The sequence below is a fragment of the Phoxinus phoxinus genome, assembly GCF_949152265.1.
Source record: "Phoxinus phoxinus genome assembly, chromosome: 20".
NCBI lineage: Eukaryota > Metazoa > Chordata > Actinopteri > Cypriniformes > Leuciscidae > Phoxinus > Phoxinus phoxinus.
In genome coordinates, this window is record NC_136895.1 from 7,834,295 (window position 1) to 7,860,168 (window position 25,874).

At 36.5% G+C, this 25,874-nt stretch overlaps 1 protein-coding gene across 1 annotated transcript in view; it reads left to right on the top strand.

The window, feature by feature from the left end:
- Positions 1-25,874, top strand: part of rnf123 (ring finger protein 123) — a 153,002-nt gene that overhangs the window by 49,139 nt on the left and 77,989 nt on the right. Inside the window, exons 32-35 of the mRNA XM_079592775.1 lie at positions 4,815-4,954; positions 9,165-9,353; positions 14,580-14,655; positions 16,397-16,481. Of these exons, the coding sequence (XP_079448901.1) occupies positions 4,815-4,954; positions 9,165-9,353; positions 14,580-14,655; positions 16,397-16,481 (490 nt within the window). The remainder of the gene's footprint in view (positions 1-4,814; positions 4,955-9,164; positions 9,354-14,579; positions 14,656-16,396; positions 16,482-25,874) is intronic.

Consider the following 25,874-nt stretch of genomic DNA (forward strand, 5'->3'; position numbering starts at 1 on the left):
CCACCTCATAAACAGTAATATCAATCATTAAAACGTTTTTCTGATTGTTATTTTTCTTAGAAATCAACAAATTAGAGTGCGTTTCTTGCTAGGTATACCAATACTGATATGAAGTTACCATAGTCTTAGTGTTGGAACAATAACCGTTATGTATGCCTGTATTTTTTTGTTCGTTTATTTACGCATATGATTCATTTATTTGTTCAATTAAAAAATCTTTGCAGATTTTGCCTAAATGAAGTTGGTAGTTTGGTGCCAAATGTTGGCTTATTAGTTATCGATACAATTGTATTTGTTATATGTCCATAAATGATATACTTATATTTCCATACATTTTAAATAATATTTATACTTTATTACAGTATTGTTGATAGCAGGATTAAACGATTGAGCTTAATGTAGTCAAAAGATTGACAATATTTCATGTCATACTGTAAGAAAAGGTCCAGATTATGTCATTTCTGTCTGGGTATCACAACTAAATGTTCAGTTTTTAACATTCCCTAACAGGGTTGCAGTCAAATGAATTGAATATCAGTTCAGCAGAGTATTTACAAAAGCTGCATGTACATTTGAGTGAGTGGGCACTAAGATTACTAAGATCTGTTTTGGCATCCATCTGACATGATGTTTGTTTGTCCCTGGGATCTGCATCCCCACTGACATTATTAGGATGTTTTTATACATAACGTAGAACACGGAGTACAGATGCTGTGATTTTACTCGAGCCGTTTTGACACCATGCCGTTCTTCTGAGTGACTGTAAAAAGTCTCCTTGCTTCTAACTCATTAAAGTCAAACTATGCACCTTCATGCACACACTCAGTCTCATTGAGGACGTGCCTATTAACTCGTCCGTTATTTCTTTCAGCAGCCTGTCAAATCAATACTATCCATTAAGTCAAACCATCCACTGCATCAACAGAGATATTTCCCTTTATCAATTTACTTTAAAGCGGTATACTCTGAATTTAATCACTCACAGTTTTTTTTGAGTACATGAAAGATGACCCTCTCAGTGTATTGGCAGGTCCATCAGGAAACAGTAATTCTGGATAGTAAAAACATGTGAACTGACGTCATGCAAGTCTCTTGTTGCTTTTAAAGGTCAACATGAAACGTTTGCGACTGATTTTTACTCCGACTGGCATATTTCAGAGAAGAACAGGATGTTCAATAAAAAAAAAACCATGTAATGTGGGACTATCAGTCAATGTATTGTCTATCAGGAATTGATTGGATTGTTAGAAGGGTCGATTTGCATAGCAGAAGAGAGGCTTGTAGTGCTTAATCAGGAGGCCAATGCTTAGCAGAGGGAATAAAATGGCAAAGTTGTCTTTGTGAAAGGACACTTGTCTTGACACTTGAGCTTGTCTTGTACGTGATGCATGAATTCCTTCCCTGGTCTGATGAGTCTTTTCTCAATGCTAATTTTATCTTTTTCCACTCTCATTTGCATGACGTCCAGGGGATTTGTCAATTGCTAGCTTTCAAAGTAAGTTTTTGTTCCCATTTGGTAGTTTTCACCTTTTTCTGACCCTTATTAAACATCATCCTAAGTGCCAGTCTGCTGTGATGTAGCCTCAGTGACTGATGCAAGCCTAGATCTGGCTCAGAGCAGACTTAAGCGTTTAGGATTGTGTCCACATGACCATTTACCCAGTCTTAAAACTAGCTATAGCGCTGTTCTGTACCATTTTAGTCCCTTGTAGCTATGTCTTGTCCTTGCCAGTAGTTTGCTGTCCCCCCCCCCCTCTTCTATAATTGTGCCAATTATCATGTGATTAATGTGTCACCTCTGTGTCCTACTCCAAATTATTAGGTAATTATGCTGCTCAAAATATTGCCCACAGTCCAAATGCAAATATTTATCAGAATCAACATTTTATACTTAGTTAAAAATATACCAAAAAAATGTACCACAGTGCAGCTTCCACCTAAATATCGTAGTTACCTAGTTGACTCTTAGCGATCTGGTTGCAGTAGTTCCCTGGTTTGAAAGATAATTATTGAATAACAACCAAAACTTCAGTATGTTTCTCAGCCAAAGCGATGATTTCAGAAGAATTAAGCACACAAATTGTAGACTACTTTTATTATGGTTTCTCATCTTTTTTGGGGGCTTTAAATCTCCAGTCCTCAATTGTAATTGACCTTTCACAAAGACCCGCCCGTTTAGTTAATGTTGCTATGTCCGACGAGCTACGCCGCTCTCACGCCACACCATGTTCTCACGCAGTGAAAAATACATAGCAGAGAAGAGAGGAGACTGACAACAGGACAGACCAGGAAACTTTTGATTTGAAACTTTTACATTTTTTTAAAGAAATCTAAACAATAAATACCGTTTTGTGGCACTTTAATGTGTCTGACAGATCGCTTTAGAGCCTCTACTGACTGCTTTGTCGGACAAAAATGGCGGATTCGGCGAATGCCGGATTATGATTGGTCAGATCGCCTGTCAATCAAACTCCCTGCGAAGGGTCAATTGCTTGGAAATGAACGACCAAAACATTTGGCAAAATATACCTTTTTGTGTTTCATAGAAGTTGACATGAGGGGGAAGTCATCTTTTAAAGGTTTTCCCATCCATTTTGTTTATTGGATCCTACCTTAAAGCAATTTCAAATTGAATTGACTCCGCAGTAACAGTGATTGCTTGCCTCTCAACGCCTGGAGATCTGAATCATGCGTGCCGTGCCATAGCTGCCTACTGCCTTGTCTCGCTTATGGCCTTTCTTTCTATGTTTATTCCTGCCTTATTGCCCCTGAGCCCTTATTTTCCAAGCTGCCACTTACACGGACTTCATCTAATTAAACATAAAGGTTGCATCTCTATCGGAGAGCTGCACCTCAGCGTCTAATGATTAGCTTTATTTAGAGCTTTATTGCCATTGCTCGCTCCTGCTCCTGTGCTCCAAGGCTTTTAGTATGTTTGCGATCGCTGTGCTTTTCTAGATAAGGTATTAAATTACCCAGTGTCCTCTTTGTGTGCATATAATGAGAGAGAGTGCCCTTTGTGTGTTTACCAGATGCGGTCAGATAGCAGTAATAGAACGTCAAGGGGGCGGGGGGGATGATTTCCCATCAGCCCTCTGTTTTGTGGTTTCATTACTTTGTGATTTGGTGTCGTCATTCTGTTCCAATGCAACGTGCAGATCTGGTGTTTGTCGTTTTGTCTCATTATTGTGTAATCAGGGTTGTGGGTTGAATGAGAAAGGAGGAGTTTTCATGGAAATGTGGTTTTCATTTGCTTCAAGGTGTTCTCAAGTAATCTGAGAGTTTATTCTAGACAGACTGACCTTTTGTAATCGTGATTGTGATGGAAAGGCCGCCTCCCATCTCATCAGACCTACCCCGTCCCTTCAATTGCCTCTCCTCAGGGAGAAGCACAATCACGATCCCCGTTGGGCAGCGGTGATGAGGCATACCTGAATAGCGCTTCATCACTTCTGCTTTTTAAATACAGAGCATGCCTCTCTTCAAGAGACTGATCTCTTCCCCAGTGCATGCCTGATGGTTTCCCTGCAGGTCCAGGAAAGGAGCGGGAAGGGAATCCCATTTCACCAGAAGTAGTCACCTTACTTGCTTTCCAAGACAAGGTACACATTTCAGATGACTGACCAAGAGACCAGTTGTGTGATGAGGAGTAGCTGAAGTAACTAACTCCTCATCATTGGTGCCTTTAAAAGCATATAACGTCTGCCCTTGAGAGCCCAAACTTTTCCCCAGTGCATGCACAATGGTTTCCCCGTAGGTACAGGAACGGAGTGGGAAAATGATCCCTTGACACCAGAGTCAGTTTACGCACTTTCCAAGACAGAGCTAGATAGACCAACTAAGAGGCGGACCATGTGATGAGGTGCATCTGTAAATATCACCTTGTCACTGCTGCCTTTAAATGCAGAGCATGCCTTTCCTCAAGACACTGGTCTCAATGGTGCATGTGTTCCTGTAGGTTCAAGAAAAGAGCTGGCAGTGAATCCTACTCTACTGGAGGTAGAGTTGCCGTACCGTGTTTCTGGGACAAAAACACATGTTGCAGCTGACCGATCAGCTCACTTTGAACCTCGTAGGGGTAAGGGTGCTGGCATCAAGTCTCCAACTGACTGGCTTACTTTCCTTGGGAAGCCAAGTTTCAACACTGTCAGACGAAATGTATATAAATTGTACCTTCAGGGTTAAAATACCTAGCAAGTCTCGGGTAAACCTTTGTGCATTTATAAGATACAAAGGACTTCGTTTGAGGGTACTACCCAAGTGTCGTGCTAAAAGTTTTCTTTTTTTATTTACTTTTCTTTCTTTTTTTTTGATGGTGTACGAAACCTACCAACTTTTACATTCCAGGCTTGGATAGGAGAGTATGTAGGCCGTTTAACCCTGCCCCTGCCTGAACCTTTGTTAACACTTCTAGATTTTCATTGTCCAGTTAAAGTGAGGACACCACATACTCTTTCAGTTCAACTTCATTCTCCCATTGGATGCTTGATTTCCCCCTTTTTAATGTTTTAATGGCCTCTTTATCTGTCTTTTCTCATCCAGCCACATGATGCAAGTGATGTTAGTCTGGTTTTATTGCATAGCAAGAAGGTATAATGATCACAGTATTAAGAGCACTGTATATCCTAAACTAAGGGGAAAATCCACATTTTATCGTATTCACAAACAGAATGCCATATAGCTATTTAGGCATGGCCTAAATTATTTGTGAAGTGACTATTGATAGTTTTTATTATTATTATTAGTGTGATACTTAAGATTTACCAAAATAAGATTGACACTAAATAAATGTGCTTTTCTCTGATTGGTTACAGAGCCCTGTCCATCACTTCTGCTGCAGAGACACATGGCTGAACTCCTTAGTCAAGACAAAGACATGGCTGCCAGTTTCCTCAATAGCGTCTTAAACCAGCTCAACTGGGCCTTCTCCGAATTCATCGGCATGATACAGGAGGTAAGAAACTTTTGTCGTCTCACCACCTATCTTCTAATATGTAAAACAAACAGAAAATTCAACCCCGAACTCCAGAAGCCAGAGGTGTCAACCCACTGAAACAAACAGCAATTTTTTTGAGAGCACCAGAGAGCCAGAGTAAATGTTTCTTTAACCTAAACGTCAGTTTTTTTAAAGTGCCTATATTATGCCATTTTAAAGGCTCCTAATTTTTTTTGGGAGGTGTCCTACAACATAACATTTCATTTTCTCATAATATACATTGCACATCAACACATTTTTCAATGATTCTCAAACGACTCGACAGATGATTCTCTAAATCCCCTTTTTTCCCGTGAGCCTACTCTGCTCTGATTGGCCAGATGGCCCAGTCTGTTGTGATTGGTCTACCACTTACAGCGCATTTCGGAAGCTAAAAGCTCATTACCATTCCGTACGAAAGCTTCCTAAAACTCACAGATTGTTCACACTTTAAAGACAGTAACGATGACACTGAGAACCTCCATCGCAAGGACGACTTGAGCAGGACGTTTCTCAGTAATACACTACATAGTTTGAGGTACATTATGAGATGTGGCAACTGTAATTCCTCACCATCAGCAATAAAAAGAGTATGTTCTTCAATAATCCAATGTGTATATTTCTAATTTATTGCGGTGCACATGCAGGAAATTTATCAATAATGGTGGATATGTTAGTTGAGCACTATCGTGATTGACTGATGTAACATAAAATTTTGTAAAACAAATCTTGCTCCATCCTTTATCTTTACCCAAAGTAGTGAGAAAGACAGACAATCCGCATCAATAGACACAGTTTTAGGTAATAGTGGCCCACAGCTGATTAACAGAAGTGTTTCAGTAAGACAGTGATAACATGAGTTTGCCGGTTAGCAGGAAACTTACACAATAAAAAACACAAAATTACGTATTTTAATCACCCAGAAGAAAATATATACATCAATAATTATGCAAGCTGGTCCAAATAAACAGAGTACTGACCCATCTTTCAAGAGCGTTGAACTCCGAGATTTGAGAAGCAGTCGTCAGTAAAATGACGTTTGAGCGCTGGTCAAGTTGTTCGCGGGCAGACAACGTACAACGTAGGCGGGCATTATGCAAATGTCTTTTCTAGTTACATAGAACCGTCACACAGTGGGATTCGAATTACTAACGTCTCTGTAAGGCGGTTCAGAGTCGATTGTTTATTTTGGGAGACAATATCTTTATTTATCGTGCACTTTCGACTTCGCATAACTTTTACATTCACAAACAGCTATATTACACACTGCATGCAAGAGAATATTTGAAAAACCATAATAGGGGCACTTTAAATGATACGAGTTAAAGCAAACTACTGGTTTAAAACGGTAAGGATCATTTCCTCCGCCCGCTGATTAGCCCTGTAATGCTGTAACTTTGCACTAACTCAATCAGAGTCTGTAAATTATTTATAATGACAATGTAATCATGACTTCCACTTGATATTTGAACTGAATTTTACCATCATCTTGCATTTTCAGAGTAAAATGATTCTTTGCATAGTGCAAGTTACTTAGTCTTTGAAATATTCATTAGCTTTTGATTGTGTCGATAAGAAGTGCCTAACAAGGCCTCTGCAACTTTTGAAGAAAATGTGAGTGATGTTTACCCATGCAAATATTAACACCGCAATGCAATGCGGATTAGTGGGTGTTGCTAATTGTGTTTTGAGTGTTTGCTAAGGCATTGTTAGGCACTTTTTTGGCTGCCGGTTTATTGCTATGTGCTTGCTTAAGTGTTTGAGTGGTCTTTGTAGGTATTCCAAGTTGTTTCTAGGCGATTGAGTGTTCTGGGTGGTTGCCAGGGCATTGCTAAGGCATTCTGACTGGCTGGTGGCGTGTTGATTGGCAGTTGATATGGTGTTTTGGTGTTTCTATGTTTCGGTTGCTAGCACTTGGTTGGCGTTTGGTATGATGTTGTGGGTTGTTCAAAGGGCTTTGCTTGTCGGTTACTGGAGTGTTTTGGATGGTCAGGGTGTTGCTAAGGTACAATTGTTTTGAGTGCTTATTATGTGGTTGTTATGAATTTCTTCATGGTTTCTAAGGGCATTGTTGGGCAGTTGCTATTCAGTATGCAATCATTGTATGCTTAAAGTGATAGTATGCCTTTCTTCAACAAGCCACATGATTTGAGGTATCATTCATGTTGGTTGTACAAACACGGATACATTTATGTATAACCAAAGCCTAAAACCTTAGATGATATAAAACGCTATTCTTTTGCTCCCTTGCAACCACTGGTATTTCCCTCAGGAAATGCAAATGTAGTTTACCTTGCGCTCCATTCACCCCGTTAACAACTTCATCCAGCTGCACACCAATTTGATAATTTGGACACCACGGAAACAACCTTTTGGGAAGAGTAGCGTGTCAGCCCCTCCCGTGGACGGGTCATTACTAAACGCAGGCTTTGGAGTCTCAGGGGGAGATACAGAAGAAAGCTAAACCACTATGATCTATAATGGCTGTAAATTAAACCTCAGTGAAAGCACTTTCTCACCAGGCTTTATCCTCTACTCTTAAATCAATGTCTTTCAGGAGAGCTGAAGCGCTGGAATTCTGCTTATTGCAGATTGGACTGTGATTCGTATGCTACTTTGCCTGGAGGTTGACTGGCTCTTAGGAGCGCCTTTCATCTGCAATGATCCAGGCATTAAGAGGCAGCGGTCTCCAGGGGAATTTGTGATGTGTTTACTGCCTCAGTTTCAGAGAGCGCTAAATTGGAATGACGGGTAGATGCAGCACAGAATCTGATGAGAATATCTAAGCATCAAGACACCATTTTTGTGCACTAAATAGTTAAGTTTTAATCCTAAAGAAATGAAAAGTAAAATGTGTTTGGTGCTTAAGAAAAACTCACTGACATCATGCTAGATGATTAAGGGTAGTTTATAAAGCATTGTTATCTAGTTGTTTTGAGTGCTTGTTATCACATTGCTATGCAGTTACTAGGGTGTGCTGGGTGGTTGGTTACTGGGTGGTTGTTGGGTGGTTGCTGGGTGGATGCAGGGTTTTTGCTGGGTGGTTGTGAGGGAGTTGCTGGGTGGTGGTTGGGGGGTTGCTGGGTGGATGCAGCGTTGTTGCTAGGTGGTTGTTGTGGGGTTTGCTGGGTGGTTGTTTGGGAGTTACTGGGTGGACGCAAGCTTGTTCCTGGGTGGATGCTGGGTTGTTGCTAGGTGATTGTTGGGGGGTTGCTGGGTAGATGCTGGGTTGTTGCTGGGCGATTGTTGGGGGGTTACTGGGTGGATGCAGGGTTCTTGCTGAGTTATTGCTCAGGGGTTACTGGGTGGATGCAGGGTTGTTGTTGGGTTATTGTTGGGGGGTTGCTGGGTGGATGCTGGGTGATTGCTGGGTGGATGCTGGGTTGTTGCTGGGCGATTGTTGGGCGGTTGCTGGGTGATTGTTGGGGAGTTGCTGGGCGATTGTTGGGCAGTTGCTGGATGATTGTTGGGGAGTTGCTGGGTGGATGCAGGGTTGTTGCTGGGTGATTGTTGGGGGGTTGCTGGTTGGATGGAGGGTTGTTGCTGGGCGATTGTTGGGGGTTGCTGCGTGGATGCTGGGTGATTGTTGGGGGTTGTTGCTGGGCGATTGTTGGGCGGTTGCTGGGTGGATGTAGGGTTGTTGCTGGGTGATTGTTGGGGAGTTGCTGGGTGGATGCAGGGTTGTTGCTGGGTGATTGTTGGGTGGATGCTGGGTTGTTGCTGGGCGATTGTTGGGCGGTTGCTGGGTGGATGCAGGGTTGTTGCTGGGTGATTGTTGGGTGGATGCTGGGTTGTTGCTGGGCGATTGTTGGGTGGATGCTGGGTTGTTGCTGGGCGATTGTTGGGCGGTTGCTGGGTGATTTTTGGGGGGTTGCTGAGTGGACGCAAAGTTGTTGCAGGGTTGTTGCTGGGTGGTTGTTGGGGGGTTGCTGAGTGGTTGCAGGGTGGTTGTTGGGGGGGTTGCTGAGTGGACATAAGCTTGTTGCAGGAGTATTCTGGGCCCTTGGTCATAAGAGCTTACAGTCTTATCCTCAAAGTATGTATTGCTGTCACTGTAAGTTGACTGTCATTGGGTCTAATTTTATATAATTCTGTGCACCAAATCATGCAGTCTTGTCTCATAATGACTCTTTTAATTTTTTGCATCTTTTTATTGTGTCTCTTCATGTCTTCATTTATTCCCTGTCAGATCCAACAGGCAGCCGAGCGACCTGAGAGGAATTTCGTGGACACACGGCAGTTAAAGGTGTGCGCGACCTGTTTTGACCTCTCCGTCAGTCTGTTACGGGTCCTGGAGATGACCATCACTCTAGTGCCGGAAATATTCCTGGACTGGGCCCGCCCCTCTGCTGAGCTGCTGCTGCGCCGATTGGCTCAGGTGAGCGTGATTGACAGCCGAGATGTGTTCTGAAGATGCTGCTCTAAATTCTAAAGCGACATTCAAAACTTGCAAAAGTGCAAAGTAAAGTGAAATTAATTTTATGTTCACCATTAAGCTTTCCACCAAAGCAGTTTCATGTAGAACTCTGAGTTAATGATCCTGTTTGAAGCAATTGCACTTGCTATTAAACATAAGATTTCTGTTTTTATTTTCGCAGATGCTTGCAATTCACAGGTTTTTCAAAACCTAAACTATTAACAATACAATGCTGAAAAAATTAATGAACCTCATTCAAACAATCTGCAATCTTCAAATGGGTGATATTATGAAAAAGGTTATTTTTATCTTTTGAAATAAGACGTCAGTTTACTATGTAGATGCTTAGCTAGACTAGTCTACTGTATGTGTAGACAAATAAGTCAGAATCTGCCTCTCCAGTCTAGTGTTATTTTAGTATTATTTATATGCTATTATTTATTAAGAATTTGGATTTTAGTTTAAGTTTGAATAATTGTATTATTTGCTTTTGCCATTTTTCTTTTTTTTACGTTTTTTACGAGTTTTTCATCTAATATTTATATTTTATTTAATTTCAGTTTAAAATAGCACAATTGACCGTTCGCAAAGACCGCACCCCTTAGTTACTGTCGCTATGTCAATTTCAACACTGATTCACTCCATTCAGACTATTTATTGCAACTAAACTGAAGAAATCGCCAAGATTGACATCACAACCATGAACTCATTTAAAGACGACTGCCTTCATTTACATAGCAACATGTGAACACATTGGGCCCTATCTTACATCCGGTGCAATGGAGCGCCAGGCACGACTCGAGTGTTTTTTGCTAGTTTCAGCCCGATGCAGTTATCATTTTCACGTCCTGTGCCACGTTGTTTAAATAGAAAATGCATTTGTTCGCCCATGGGCTGCTGGTCTGAAAATTAAGTGTGTTCAGGCGCATTGTTGGCGCGTTGCTATTTTGAGGAAACTGAAATAGACTGATCCATTGACCAACAGGAACCTGCTCTAAAGTCAATGGCGCAGTATTTTTTTTGTTATTTAAAGGACGCATTAGTAATGTGCGCACTATAGGCGGGTCCAACACGCATACACGTCTGCTTGGTTTAACCTCGCGCACGAGCAGATCCGTTTCCTCGCTAGAGAACCGTTCAGTCATATGGGTTCAGTCTTCAGTTTTAAAGGTACAGTAGCAGAAACTCTGGTATTATAATCATTCAAGGTGGGACTTTTTTTGTGTTGTACCTGATTCGCATATATACTTTTAGTGAATTGGGTGCTTCAGGAGTGGAGACATCATGTGAAAAACAAGACTATCAATGGAGGCAATTTGTTTTTTATGAATTCCTTCCAAAATGTAATGTTACACTAAATGTAATGCTAAATTTTAGAGTATAGCCAAAATAGCATAAAGTGTCACAACTCATCTGCACAAGCAAATCTGTATTGGATGAAAGCTAATGGTCTGGGTTTATTGATCCATAAATGAAGTCATTTTATTAAATGTGAAAGTTCTTATAAGGGTGATGGAGAAGAGAACAGTCATTATTAGCAAAAGGATGAAAGCGATTTTATGCTTTTTACATTTATGGACACTGTCAATAAGCAAACACTCTAAAAAAAAAAAGTGTGTGGCAACAAATAGGGCACACTTTGGTCTCCCATTACTTAAAACCATTAGAGGCACAAATCCTGTAGTGTTTTTGTTTTTTTATACATGTGACTTTCTACGACATTGGTGAATTAACGTAAATAGTCTTGAATCCTGTTCCTATTTGTTTTTAGTTTGTCTCAATGTGACGCATTTTAGGGTTGACTTTACTTACTCAATTATTCAAATAATAATTACCCAAGTTGTAACAAAAATGCTAAAAAAAATACCTAAAATTATAGGAAATATCTGTTAATTCATTAACAATAACATGTATAACAAAAATTAACGTTTGGTGCCAAATTACTGCTGATTGACAGTTAAATCTTAAGCTAAATCTGCAGTTTTTGAACCCTGCTACCCATTCTTGCATTGAAAAAAATTTTTAAAGTTAATTTTGATGTACATTTGATTATTGCTCATAAATAATGAAATCACAAAAATCCGTTTTTTTAAACTGTATCTACACGTCAAACTGTGTAGCAACAGTGTTGAAAACATTTGCAAGCATCATATAAAATACATGTAAAAAAGACCTTATAAAATATTTTATTATTTCCATTAATTATTATTACATCCTTAAGTAAATTGTCATTTAACATTTAATATTTTCAGAAGGTTACGTACATCCTCATTTTCAGATACTGTTTTTTACTTCAAGGAAAGTGCCCTGCAAGTGTGTATTGTTCTCGGGGCCACTGCATGTTTTCAAGGCCTCAATTACAGAGAAGGCGGCTTTGAAAGTGTGTTTTCTGGTGGGTTTTTTCTCAGTGCTTACATGAGCTCTGTTCCCAGCGGAGCGTCCATTCACCTGCGGCTTGTAATCAGGCTTTAACTGAAGCACACCTGTGAGCGCAGCAGGCGTCCACACGTCCTTGAAGAACAGGACCCCTCCATTTACAACATTTTCCTGTCCCTGAAGGATTTATCCTATTTTTGAATACAGTTTCATGCATTGTGCAACGGTTTTCAAACTTTTTAGAGTGGAGTACACCGTGACGCGTATAACAACCATAGCCATGACGTAACCATGACGACAGACGTGGATAACTGCGTAGTGCGTAACGTTTAGCGGCACGCTGTTCTTATTTCGTTCAAACATTATGGACCACGGCAAGCAGATTCTGGGACAAAAGGAGAACTAAAATGAGGCTCAATATCAGCGTGGCGTTTTCGAGATGCCGAGAGCTCCACGTCCGTGACTAACTTGGACTTGACAGAGCTTCACGAGTCACGACTTGACAGCGACACTGCTCTTGCACATACTTTATTAGACAGGTGAGCAAATGTACATAAAACAAATCAATGTTTTATAGCTCAACATGATGAAATGTTAGAATATGATTTAGCTAGTAAGCTGCTAGTTTCATATAGCAAACGAACTAACACATAGATTAACAGTGTTTAGTGTGATAGTGTAACGTTAAACCAAGTGAATCAGCGCTGCGTTACCTCACAAGTTTAATTCGTCACATAAACTGACCTGTGTGAGTAGTAATTCAGCAGTTGAGTAGTTCGGTATAATTAAATATCCTTTTTTCTTTATATCCGCGGGACTCGCGTGTGATATCTGTCTATTATTAGCAATCGCGATCTGCTTCTTACCACTGTAATGTTAAAAAACATGAATGTTTTCACTCATCCATCCACATTATTATATCCATCAGCCTGACAGCAAGTACCATCATTTAGCTCGTCACTGCGTCATCAACCTACGCCTTTGTTATTGTAAGAGGTTAGCGACCCCTAGCGGCGAAAAAAATTACATATTGTAGCTTTAAATCGATTTGTCCAGTGCATTTTTTACCTTTATAAAATAAACAATAAAACATGTTCAATAGATACATATGCAATGATGGTAAAAATGAAGTGACACTTTTAAATATTAAATGAAAAACACCTGTAGGTGGCGTTATGAGTGAGTCATCAAGTGGCTGTATTTATGAATGAGTCACTGAATCATTGACTCTCACGATTCGCTCAAAGCCGCAGATTCGTTCACGAAACACCGCTGTGTTCCTGTCGTTGGAACTATTATTTCGTTGCAAAATTGAGCAAAAAAATGCTGTTTACAATGAACATCACTTAATATTACCCTTTATATTGTTGACCTGTTGTATAAAATCAGTGCCACATTTGCAATCGTGTGGATATTTGGGAAGCATTGCATTATTCTTGCTCGTATAATATATGATCAACGTTAAAAACGAGAACTCACACAGGGTATGTTTTTGTGTCGAAGAGAGTTTGAATCTTAAATCGATCTCTATGCACAGTTATAATTAAATGAACGGCAAAACTCAGCAACTGTTTCGTACCCCAGTTTGAGAAGCATTAGTAAACATCAATAATCGGCACCTGACAGCTTGGTATCTCTGGATTGAGTTCTTGGCCGCAGGATGTTGAGCGCATGAGGTGTGCTAAAGAAGCGGAGGGAATAATTATTACAGTCTGGCCACTTTGATTTACGACCAGATGTGTTTGGTTTGCTCACTAACACTGGCGAAATCTGTTGATGTTAAAGGAATAGTTCACCCAAAAATGACTCGCCCTCAAGTTGTTACGAACCTGTGTTGCTCTGGTTTATTCTGCAAACACAAAGCAAGATATTCTGACGAAAGTTCATACAGTCAAATTCAGTGGGGACTAATGTTTTGTTGTGTTGGACCCCATTGATTTTCATTGATTTTCTTTTGTTTTGTTTTTTTGTTTTATGTTGTATTGTTTCATCATGTTTTGTTTCGTGTTGTGTAGGGCTGTGCATCGCCAAGAATCTGATGATTCGTATCAGGATACAGGGTCTATGATACTACATATTGCAATATATTCTATAAGAAAGGCAATAAATGTTGCAATATTTCTTGCTTTTTTAGGAAGAAGAAAGTTGTGTCGTTTCATTTTTTTGTGTTTCATCTTGTTTTGTGTTTTTGGTTTGTGTTGTTTCATCTTGTTTTGTGTTTTTGGTTTGTGTTGTTTCATCTTGTTTTGTGTTTGCTTTGCTTCGTTTTGTTGTTTTGTGTTTTTTTTGTGTTGTTTCATCTTGTTTTTTTACTTTTCTTCATTTTGTTTTATTTTTTTGTTTTGTTGTTTTATCTTGTTTTGTGATTGTTTTGCTTTGCCTCGTTTCATTTTGTTGTATGTTGTTGTTTCATTTTGTTTTGTTTCATCTTGTTTTTTATGTACTTTCCTTCATTTTGTTTTGAGTTATTTCATCTTGTTTTGTGTTTTTGTTTTGTTGTTTTATCTTGTTTTGGGATTGTTTCATCGTGGTTTGTGTTAATTCATGTTGTGCTGTTTTTTTTTGTGTGGTGGTTTTTCATCTTGTTTTGTTTTTGTTTTCCTTTGCATTGCTTTGTTTTGCTTTTTGTCGTTTTATCGTTGTTTTGCTTCGCTTCACTTTGTTTTGCGTTGTGTTGTTTCATCCTGTTTTGTGTCTTATGTTTTGGGGGGAGAACTGTTTCCTTAATTAGGAGAAATTTCTCATCTCTGTTTTTTTTTAATGTACTATATTTTGGTTTAAAAACATTTTTCTTGTATTTTTTGTCTGCAGCTCCTGAACCAGGTGTTAAACCGAGTTACAGCGGAAAGAAACCTGTTTGACAGGGTGGTCAACTTGCGTCTCCCAGGTAATTCTAACCAATTTCCTTCTTATGTAAAAAAATAATCCTACATTAATGCAAATAGAAGCATTGAACATGAGCTGCATGTTTTAGTACGCACTTGAGGATGCACTTGAATGCAATTATATTTCTGAAGAGCTTAGTGTGCTGTGCTGAATTGAAACCTCTCAGGTATTTCGGGTCGCCCTTGATCGTGTCCCCTGTGAGCCCAAATACGGTCTGGTGTAATCTAACAGCCAACTTTTCACGTGTTCCTTTTATAGCTACTTGTTTCAAGTCCCAGAACAAATAAAAAGTAATTTGATAAGCGTTCTTCATGTCACCTCTGAAACCCTTTCAGAAGTTTGGAAAGTCCGCCTCGCACACTCAGGGAATGATATTAGACGGATGGGTCACGAGATTACACGGCGAGTTTGATATCATAATCCAATTCAGGAGCATACTGACGCCATCATCAGGACAGTCTTCAGCCTCGACGACACTGAAGAACGTTACATTCATGATAAATGAGGATGGGTCATGTTGTTACCTGAGCTTGATCAGAGAAGTGTGGCTTTCACTGCATTTTAAAGTTGTTATTAGATGGTACGTTTAGACCCATGCCACTGTGGTCTCGGATTCAGTGACCTATCCTACTTAGTGCTGTTTAGTGGCTTTAATAGATTTAGTTTATTCATCTGGTCCAGATTATTTTTACGTAAAACCATATAATTCTTAAGGGTTTCCTTTCTTTTTCACATGACTATATATATATATATATATATGTACACACTGCCTGGCCAAAAAAAAAGTCACTGTTGTATTTAAATGGGCAAATGGTAAATATATATATATATTTTTTGTGACTGAGCAGTGTACATATACTGAAGCATTAAAGTGTCCTTGCAAAAAAACAAACAAATCGTTGCTCCATGAAAGCTATAAACTTTTGCTAGACACCATTTTTTTATATATAATTTGACCAGGGTAATTACAATAAATAACTTTTTTTTTAATGAAACCACGTTTTAAATTCAAATACATGTACTGTGTGTGTGTGTGTTTACTGTATATTAATACCGCGCATATATTAAAGTGATGTTTCATATTTACATACATTTACATATATTTATATATTTACAGTTTGCAGTTGATTTTAAACGACAATGGTTGTGTGTTAAAGAAAAATAATCAGTCAACATTAGATTTTATGCATACGAGGCTATGATCTTCTTCTTGGACTGTAATACTGGCTCAGATATAATTGATAACACATTAAAGTTAATAATTATTCTTGGGAAGTTTCATATACATAAAGCTAAAGTAATGTCTATAACACCCTCTTTTAATTTTTTTTGTAAAGATCTTAAAATATTCCATGACTCATTGAATTCAATTACTAGACATAAGAAATGCATAAAAACATCTCTTTTGTTGAAAAAAATTATTTGTAGAATTTAATGCTTTACTCTGTATAAGGTAAGATCTGTTATACGTTTTCCCCTCTGTTTGTTTTATGTTTGATGTTAAATGTCATTGTAAACTTTCAAAAAAAAAAAAAAAAAATATATTATTTGAGAGTGAAGTTCAATCTGCACCTCAAGCACCAGAGAAGTTGTGTTGTGCTGATAATGATGCTCAGTCCCATATACTATGTATTTTAGCACTCTTAGATTGCTGACCAATCAGCATCCAGAACCAGATCTGTTTTTGTTATAAAATATATTACCTGAGCCGCTAATAAAACCATGTGTCATTTTCCGTGTAGGCCTGGAGAGTGTTGATCACTACCCCATCCTGGTCGCCGTTACAGGGATATTAGTGCGCATTCTGGTCGACTCCGATAAACACGGGTGAGTCCATGGCTTTGTTTTGCTTTATTTTTCCGTCTATATTATGGGATTTCCATATTTATGGGCATACTTACTGATGTAAAATGCATTAAGGTAATATATGGTCCAGTCCTGCATTGTAGCTTTACACAAACCAAGCGTCTGCTTTATTTGTTTCTGTCTGGATTTGGTCTGTGGGACTCCATGACTTGTGTTTCTGGTTCAAGAACACATTTGCTGTGAGGAAATGGGCACATGGCAGAGGTGTGTGTGTGTGTGTGTGTGGACAGTTAATTGCATGCGCTGCTGCCTGAGGGAAGTCTGACACCCACCGTGTCCCTGTTGTGTGTCTGTGGGTCAGAGCAACGGGATTCGGGACAGAACCTGTCCTGTGGGGAGGTGAAATCTAATAACGAGCTCCTGTTGAAAGAAATGGGACTTCTGAGAGACCAGAGGAAGGACAAACGGGCTCTCGCTCTTACGATTTCTTTTTTAAAGCGGGATATTGTTTTTTTGTAGTTCTGGCGTTTGAAATGTTTTCACTATAGGCTGAAGGTTTATGGTTTTTGTTCTTTCTGTTGTATTTTTTACAATGACATGTAATCTTTACAGATTTACGATCAGAATGCACACTACCATACTCTCTAATAATTTTATAATTGAAGCTGGACTCTAGCAATGAACCTCATTCATTCGTTCGTTCATTCATTCATTCATCCATATAAATGCCTCATTCATTCATTCATCCATATAAATGCCTCATTCATTCATTCAGTCATCCATATAAATGCCTCATTCATTCATTCATTCATTCATCCATATAAATGCCTCATTCATTCATTCATCCATATAAATGCCTCATTCATTCATTCATTCATTCATTCATTCATTCATTCATTCATCCATATAAATGCCTCATTCATTCATTCATTCATTCATATAAATGCCTCATTCATTCATTCATTCATTCATCCATATAAATGCCTCATTCATTCATTCATCCATATAAATGCCTTATTCATTCATTCATATAAATGCCTCATTCGTTTTTTCGTTCGTTTGTTTGTTCGTTCATTCATATAAATGCCTCATTAATTAATTAATTAATTCATTCATTCATTCATTCATTCATATAAATGCCTCATTCATTCATATCAATGCCTTCATTCATTCATATAAATGCCTCCATTCATTCATTCATTCATATAAATGCCTTCATTCATTCATTCTCTCATTCATTCATTCATTCATTCATAAAAATGCCTCATTCATTCATTCATTCATATAAATGCCTCCATTCATCCATTAATTAATTAATTCATATAAATGCCTCATTAATTAATTAATTAATTAATTAATTCATATAAATGCCTCATTAATTAATGAATTCATATAAATGCCTCATTCATTCATTCATTCATATAGATGCCTAATTCATTCATTCATTCATATAAATGCCTCATTAATTAATTAATTAATTCATATAAATGCCTCATTCATTCATTCATTCATATAAATGCCTCCATTCATTCACTCATTCATTCATTCATTCATAAAAATGCCTCATTCATTCATTCATTCATATAAATGCCTCCATTCATCCATTAATTCATTCATTCATATAAATGCCTCATTAATTAATTAATTAATTAATTAATTCATATAAATGCCTCATTAATTAATTAATTAATTCATATAAATGCCTAATTCATTCATTCATATAAATGCCTCATTAATTAATTAATTAATTAATTAATTAATTAATTCATATAAATGCCTCATTCATTCATTAATTAATTAATTCATTCATATAAATGCCTCATTAATTAATTCATATACATGCCTCATTCATTCATGCATTCATATAAATGCCTAATTCATTCATTCATTCATTCATATAAATGCCTCATTAATTAATTAATTAATTCATATAAATGCCTCATTCATTCATTCATTCATATAAATGCCTCCATTCATGCATTAATTAATTAATTCATATAAATGCCTCATTAATTAATTAATTCATTCATATAAATGCCTTCATTCATTTATTCACTCATTCATTCATATAAATGCCTCCATTCATTCATTTATTCATTCATTCATTCATTCATATAAATGCCTCCATTCATTCATTTATTCATTCATTCATTCATTCATATAAATGCCTCCATTCATTAATTCATTCATTCATATAAATGCCTCATTAATGAATGAATTAATTAATTAATTCATTCATATAAATGCCTCATTCATTCATTCATTCATATAAATGCCTCATTCATTCATTCATTTTATGCACCAAGGATGCATTGGATAGATCAGAAGTGACGGTAAAGAAATGTATAATGTTACAAAAGATTTCGATTTCAAATAAATGCTGTTCTTTTAAAACTTGAATTTATCAAATAAATGCAGCCTTGGTGAGCATAAGTACGGATCCCCTAAAGGAACATGATGGAAAACAAGGACCATGACTGGCCTTAAGTGATGCTTTTGAGGATATTAACTCTTTCCCTGCCAGTGACTGAATTTTCCGGCTGGCGAAGAAGAAGCAGAAACAAGCGATATCATATGAAAACAGATGTAATATAATATGTAAAATAACGTGATTTTAGGACTGTGAAGCATTAGCGGTGTTGATGAACTCGATTTACTTCAACTATGTTTTGATCATCGTTCTGAATCTGATCTGAATGTAGTAGTCTTTGACAAAAACACGATTTTCTCAGGTTTACTTGAAATTTATCTTTTTTTATGAAATTCGTTGATAAAAAAAAAAGGATGCATGAAGCTGAAAATGATCAAAAATGTTGCCAACTTTTTTCCAAAAACACTGGCAGGGAAAGAGTTAAACACGAAGCTGTCTATAGTCACTGGACATCACTCTTGAGCTTTCCAAACCTGTGATCAGTGATGTTCCCCGGGTGCTTTGAACGTCCTCGACACACAGATGAGTTTGGAAACGGATCTCTGGAAGAATAATGAATCGTTCTGAGATCTGATTCCTGGAAAAGCCTGATAGACGGCTCTCTATCATGAGCATTTTGATGTCTCGGTGAGCAGATGTTTAACATTTCACAGCATGAGTCCAGAATGAATCAATGCTTTAGAGATAACAAGAGAAACGCAGTGTAGACAGACAGATATCAGATACATTTGAAATGGTTTCCAACAATAAAAGAAGAACTGCATCCATTAAAGCTTCACTATCATATTATAGGAACACTTTACAATAGGGTTTTATATATAACATGTTAACTACATCTTTGTTAATGTTGATCTGAACATTTACTAATGCATTTTTAAGATCAAAAGTTGTATTTGTGAACATTAGTTAATACACTGACAACGAACTTAAACGTTTTATTAACTAACATTAACAAAGGTTAATATATCATGTAAAAAAAATACATTGGCCATTGCTAGTTCATGTTAGTTCACAGTCACATCAACTTTAAATGTTAAAATCAGTGATACATTTTAATTATTTTGCATTTTTTTTGCTTTGCTTTTCTTTTCTTTTTTTGTCTTTTTTTTGTCTTGTTTTTGATGTTATGTTTATTTTTAGTTTATTATGTTTTATTTTATTTTTTGTTTTGTATTTTGTTTTGTTTTCTGCAAATACATGATACATTTTCATGTAGACAAATACATGAACATACACAGTATGTCTAATCCATCATTACTATTTTTTAGGGATATAACTGACAAAAGTAAATATGTAAATACATGGTTTGTTCTAATTTCTAGCCATCCTTTATTGTACATAAATACATTTCTCGCCTTTTTATTTGGAAATATTTTTTCTTTTCTTTCTTTCTTAGTATTTCATGATATATTTAATTGATATATTTTTATATTTATAATATAATTGACAATTATATCTAATTGTCTTGATATTTTTAACTTAGTTTTTGAAATTTACATTTGTGTTTAACGTGCTATAGGGGGGGGGGGGGGGGGTACCCTATGCTATAGGGGGGGGGGGGGGTACCTTAATGTACCTTAATGTACCTTAATTCCTTCATTTTACCCGAAAGTGAATTCTGTAAAGCAATACTTAACAGACCTTGTAAAAAATTAAATGATCAATAAGTTATAGAGACAGAGCGTATTTAGGCCACGCCCACACCGGGGGGGAAAACAATCCAACCGTCTCCATTGACTTTGCATTGCGAGAGGCTGCCTCCTCGTCATTTCTTGCTTCTAACTAAAGACAGAAAAATGCCTAAAAGCTGCTGTGTGACAGTGTACAGCAAACAAGCTACGAAACCCAGAAATAAGTTTTTATAAGCTGTCGACCCCAAAAAACGAGCGTTTAAGGACTTAAAAGTGGATCAGGCAGTTGACACAGAGCGTAACGTGTCTCATTACTCTGAGAACTAACGTACGCCGCTGGAGGAGAACGTCATCGGCAACACAGGATCGCTTATCTTACAGAAATATAATATATAAATCTGACATTTGGATATTTGACTCACCAGTGACCGAATGTTTAACTTACTGCACACGTAACTGTGTTTTTAGTGCATACTGAGTGCCAGGATCCCACTATTTACCCATTCGTTATCCACTTTTATGTCCTTAAACGCTCGTTTTTTGCGGTCGACAGCTTATAAACACGTATTTCTGGGTTTCTTGCTTGTTTGCTGTACACCTCGTCACACAGCAGCTTTTAGGCATTTTTCTGTCTTTAGTTAGAAGCAAGAAATGACAAGGAGGCAGCCTCTCGCAATGTAGAGTCAATGGAGACGGTTGGATTGTTTTCCCCCCCGGTGTGGGCGTGGTCTTCAGATTATGACGCGTTACACTTTTTTACATTGCTTTAACTCACCAAAATAAGCCGTTTTCAACTTTTGTTTTGTTATACAAGATTCAACTCAATTTTTAAAGTCAGTTTAATGTAAATTTAATGTTTAGTTTAATGTATGACTTAAACATCCAAGTTGATTGTACTTAAAAAGTATATATTTTTTTACTGTAAGGGTCGGCTTTGTGCTGTCGCACTGTTGCCCACAGCAACCATACCAATTACCCAGAATGCTCCTCTCCGCTGAGCCGTGGCGTTCTCTCATCTTCTCGAGATGGTCTTCTCTCTCCACGTGCTCTGATAACACCTGACCTTTCTCTCTGAATGTCACCAGTCGTCTTGTACTTGTTTTAGAAGGTCTTATAAGGTCACACTAACCCTGTACACACACTGGAAACAGACGGCGAGTTTGCCAGGTCACTTGTGTTTACAGGTGAATCACGAGAGATCGTGTCTTGAGAAGATGACCTTTCCACACTCGCCGTAACCGCAACACCTCGAGGAAAAGCTAAAGAGAAAAACAAGCTTTTTCCGTGAGCGTTTAGAAGTGTGCAGCGTGACTGTACGCTTTCATTTCTCTCATTCTTGAATCACTAATGGTTTGTTCTGACTTGAAAGCCTCGGTAACCAAGTTTGTTCGTGGATATCATGTGTTCAGAGATATTGCATTATGACTGGCAGGAATGCTTTCATTGCCCAGCAACTTTATGCAGGAAAACTAGGCTTTGAAACAGTGTATTAAATGAATTAGTCAACAAGACTCGGTTCTAATGAGTGTATTCAATGAACTGCCTTTAATTTCTAATGAATTAATTGGAAAAATCTACATTTAACTGACAGTGTTGATTGGTATATTTAAGTCAATTGTTCTTTATTACCAAATATTCTTGGACCAATTATTTTTGTTATTGGAATTAAGTGAAATCAGAATTATTAAGTGTGTGTGTGTGTGTGTGTGTGTGTGTGTGTGTATATATATATATATATATATATATATATATATATATATATATATATTAGGGCTGTCCGTTAAACGCGTTATTAACGGCGTTAACGCAAACCCATTTTAACGGCGTCATTTTTTTTATCGCGAGATTAACGCCTAGCAAACTTTGTAGTTTTTTCACATGCTTTTGCAACAACTAGTAACATTGTTAAAACTACAACACCACAGCGGATCTAGCTAGACCAGAAACAAAACAACAGGCGCCACACACACTTGTCGCCGCACACACTTGTTTGGGTTTGCGAGCCGCCAAAAAGTGGACGAGAAGCGCAGAGCTGAGCCGCGTCTAGGACAACTGAGCGCGTCTAGCACATCGGACGCGCACTTTCTCAGTTTATGGCCAGCAATAAAAACGCTGAATGGCGCCGCCGGTGTGTGTACACTCATAGATAATAATGTGTTAGAATTTTAAATACGAGCCGCTGCACGACGCGGCGCTTCTCGTCTGAACGCTACGTTTTAAGTGGATGAATGATGAGCGCGAGACGCCGAAATGGAGGCCAATAAAGATTCTGAATGGAAAGTTTACTTTTAAAAAGTTGCCAAATGGTCCAATTGACAAGACCAACGTGATCTGTGTGTTGTGTCGTTGTGAACTGAGCTATCATCTCAGCACGTCCAGTCTGAAATACCACTTGATAGTCAAGCACACACACCGCTGATGCGTTTCTACGCCCACTCGTCAATATCAGTAACGTTACCTCGTCAGTATTTCTTTCACCCTTTTATTGATGGACAGTGTTACATTGTGTGAGAGATTATTTGCTCCAAGTGAGAATGTTAGTGTGGAATTGAACACATATGCCAATGTTGTTTTCAATAATAAAAAAAAACCATTTGGACAAAGCAAGCCGATCCACTTTTCCATGTTGATAAGAGCATTAAAATGAGAAAAAATAATGGGACAAAAAGAAATCAAGAGACATTTAGAATAGATAAAAATGTGCGATTAATCGCGAGTTAAAGGGATAGTTCACTTTAAAATTAAAATTCTGTCATAATTTACTCACCCTCAAGTTGTTTCAAACCTGTATTAATTTATTTCTTCTGCTGAACACAAAGAAAGATATTTTGAAGAATGTCAGTAACCAAACAGTAGTCTGTACCCATTGACTTCCATAGTATTTTTTTTTCCTACTATGGAAGTCAATGGGTACTGTCAACTGTTTGGTTACTGACATTCTTCAAAATATCTTTCTTTGTGTTCAGCAGAAGAAATAAATTAATACAGGTTTGAAACAACTTGAGGGTGAGTAAATTATGACAGAATTTTAATTTTAAAGTGAACTATCCCTTTAACTATGACATTAATGCGATTAATCGCGATTAAATATTTTAATCGTTTGACAGCCCTAATATATATATATATAGTTGATTTTTATACTTTTGTTGATTTAAGAAAATAAAAAAAGTTGTCATAACAAATCATTAAAATATATATTTTTTACAATATACTTCGGATATATATCAGAAGTACACTGTAAAAAAATATTTTCATGATTATCACAACTTTTTTTCTTTTGTCAAATCAAGTTAGAGAATTAATGTGGATCAGAAAACATAATATTTTGAGATTCTGAGATTTTAGATTTGTATTATCTATTTTTTTATTTTTTATTACAATGAACTCAAAATTTTAAGGCAACCAGGTAACTTTACTTTTTTAAGTTAAACCAACAATTATTTTTTACAGTGTAGCATTTTATAATAATGAAAATGCAATAATCGAAAAAAACATTTAATAATAATCAAAATGTAATAATTTAAATAAATAATTGAAATGTAATAATAATCAGAAAACATTTTATAATGAGAATAAACATTTTATAATAATTGCAATTTTATAATAACCAGAATAAGCAAGAATAAAAATGTATAATAATATAATAATAACAATGTAATAATAATCAAAATAAACTTTTTCATAATGATTAGAATGTAGTGATCACAGAACATTCATTGAAATGAGTCAAAAAGAGTTGGTTTGAATCAATCTAATGACTCGAATCTAATGTGTATTCAATGAACTGCCTTTAATTTCTAATGAATTAATTGGAAAAATCTACATTTAACTGACAGTGTTGATTAAGTCAATTATTCTTTATTACCAAATATTCTTAAATTTGGACCAATTCTGTGTGTTATTGTAATTAAGTGAAATCAGAATCATTAAGTTCTTTACGGTTCTCTCATCGCTACAGAAAATCCTGTAAACTGGCTCTGAAACACCTCTGCTTTCATCAGATGGGGAACGGGGAACAAACCGAACTGCTGCTAAATTTGGCATATTATATCCGGCACAAATCCGCTAATGAGAAAATAATTGGTGTGACACCTGGCACCTCTTCCCGATCTCCTTCAGAGTCTGCGCTCGCTCGAGGTGTGGGAATGTTGTCATGGTCTGTCGGTGCTATTGAACTACATTCACTTCATTTGCATGCATGTCGTGCATGTTTTCATATGCTACTGAGCAACTTGCATTTTATTTTATTTTTTTCACAAATTTGATTTCAAGCATAGAAAATCAAGCTTGAAATTAAAAGCAACCATTCGGGAAGACTTACAGTTACTGGTCCCTGATTAAATATTATGTCGTTTATTTAATCTAGAGTTCTCTATTAAGTTGCATTAGCATTTAAAATGTTCAATTCACAAACCAAAAGCTTTAGTTTTATATTTTGTTTATTGTCTTATTATGAAATAACCTCCCATCTCATTGAGGATCAGGTGATGTCAGAGGAAAACTTCAGCTATTTTTACTAGTTGTATCACTTTTTATATGTTAATATGATATTATTTTTCCAAAAAACAACAATAATAAGATGCATAAGAGTGTGTGTTACAGTAATAATGTAAGAGTGTACCTAAACTTTCATAAACATGATAAAATCACTGCCACACACTGCCTTATTTTGCTTTTATACATAGGCGTATGAATTTAATTTAAAAAGTTACGTGTAATATGATCAGAATATATATATATTTAAGAATATTCCGAATGTAATAATCACAGTCAGAAATTATTAATAATCTGAAGTAGCATTTTATAACAATGAAAATAATCAAAATAAACATTTAATAATAATCAGAATTTAATAATCATAAAAAATATTTTATAATGATCATAATGTAATAATTTAAATAAATAATAATAATTTAAATAAATAATAAAAATGTAATATTAATCAGAAAAACATGTTATAAAAAGAACAAACATTTTATAATAATTGCAATTTCATATTAATCAGAATAAACATTTTATAATACAAATACACTTTTTTTTAATAATATGGTAATAATATAATACAAATAATCTAATAATAACCAAAAGAAAGATTTCATAATGATTAGACTGTAGTAGGTAATCATAATACCGGTACACATTTCATAATCAGAATGTAATGATAATAATAATCTGAATAAACATTTAATAATAGATTCATAATCAGAAATAATATTTTTGTACAAATAAAAATGAAATAACCTGCATAAACATTTAAAAATAATCAATATGTAATAATTCGAATTTTTCAAATAATAATTAAAATGCTTTACTAATGATAAGAATACACATTTTATAATGATTATATTGTAG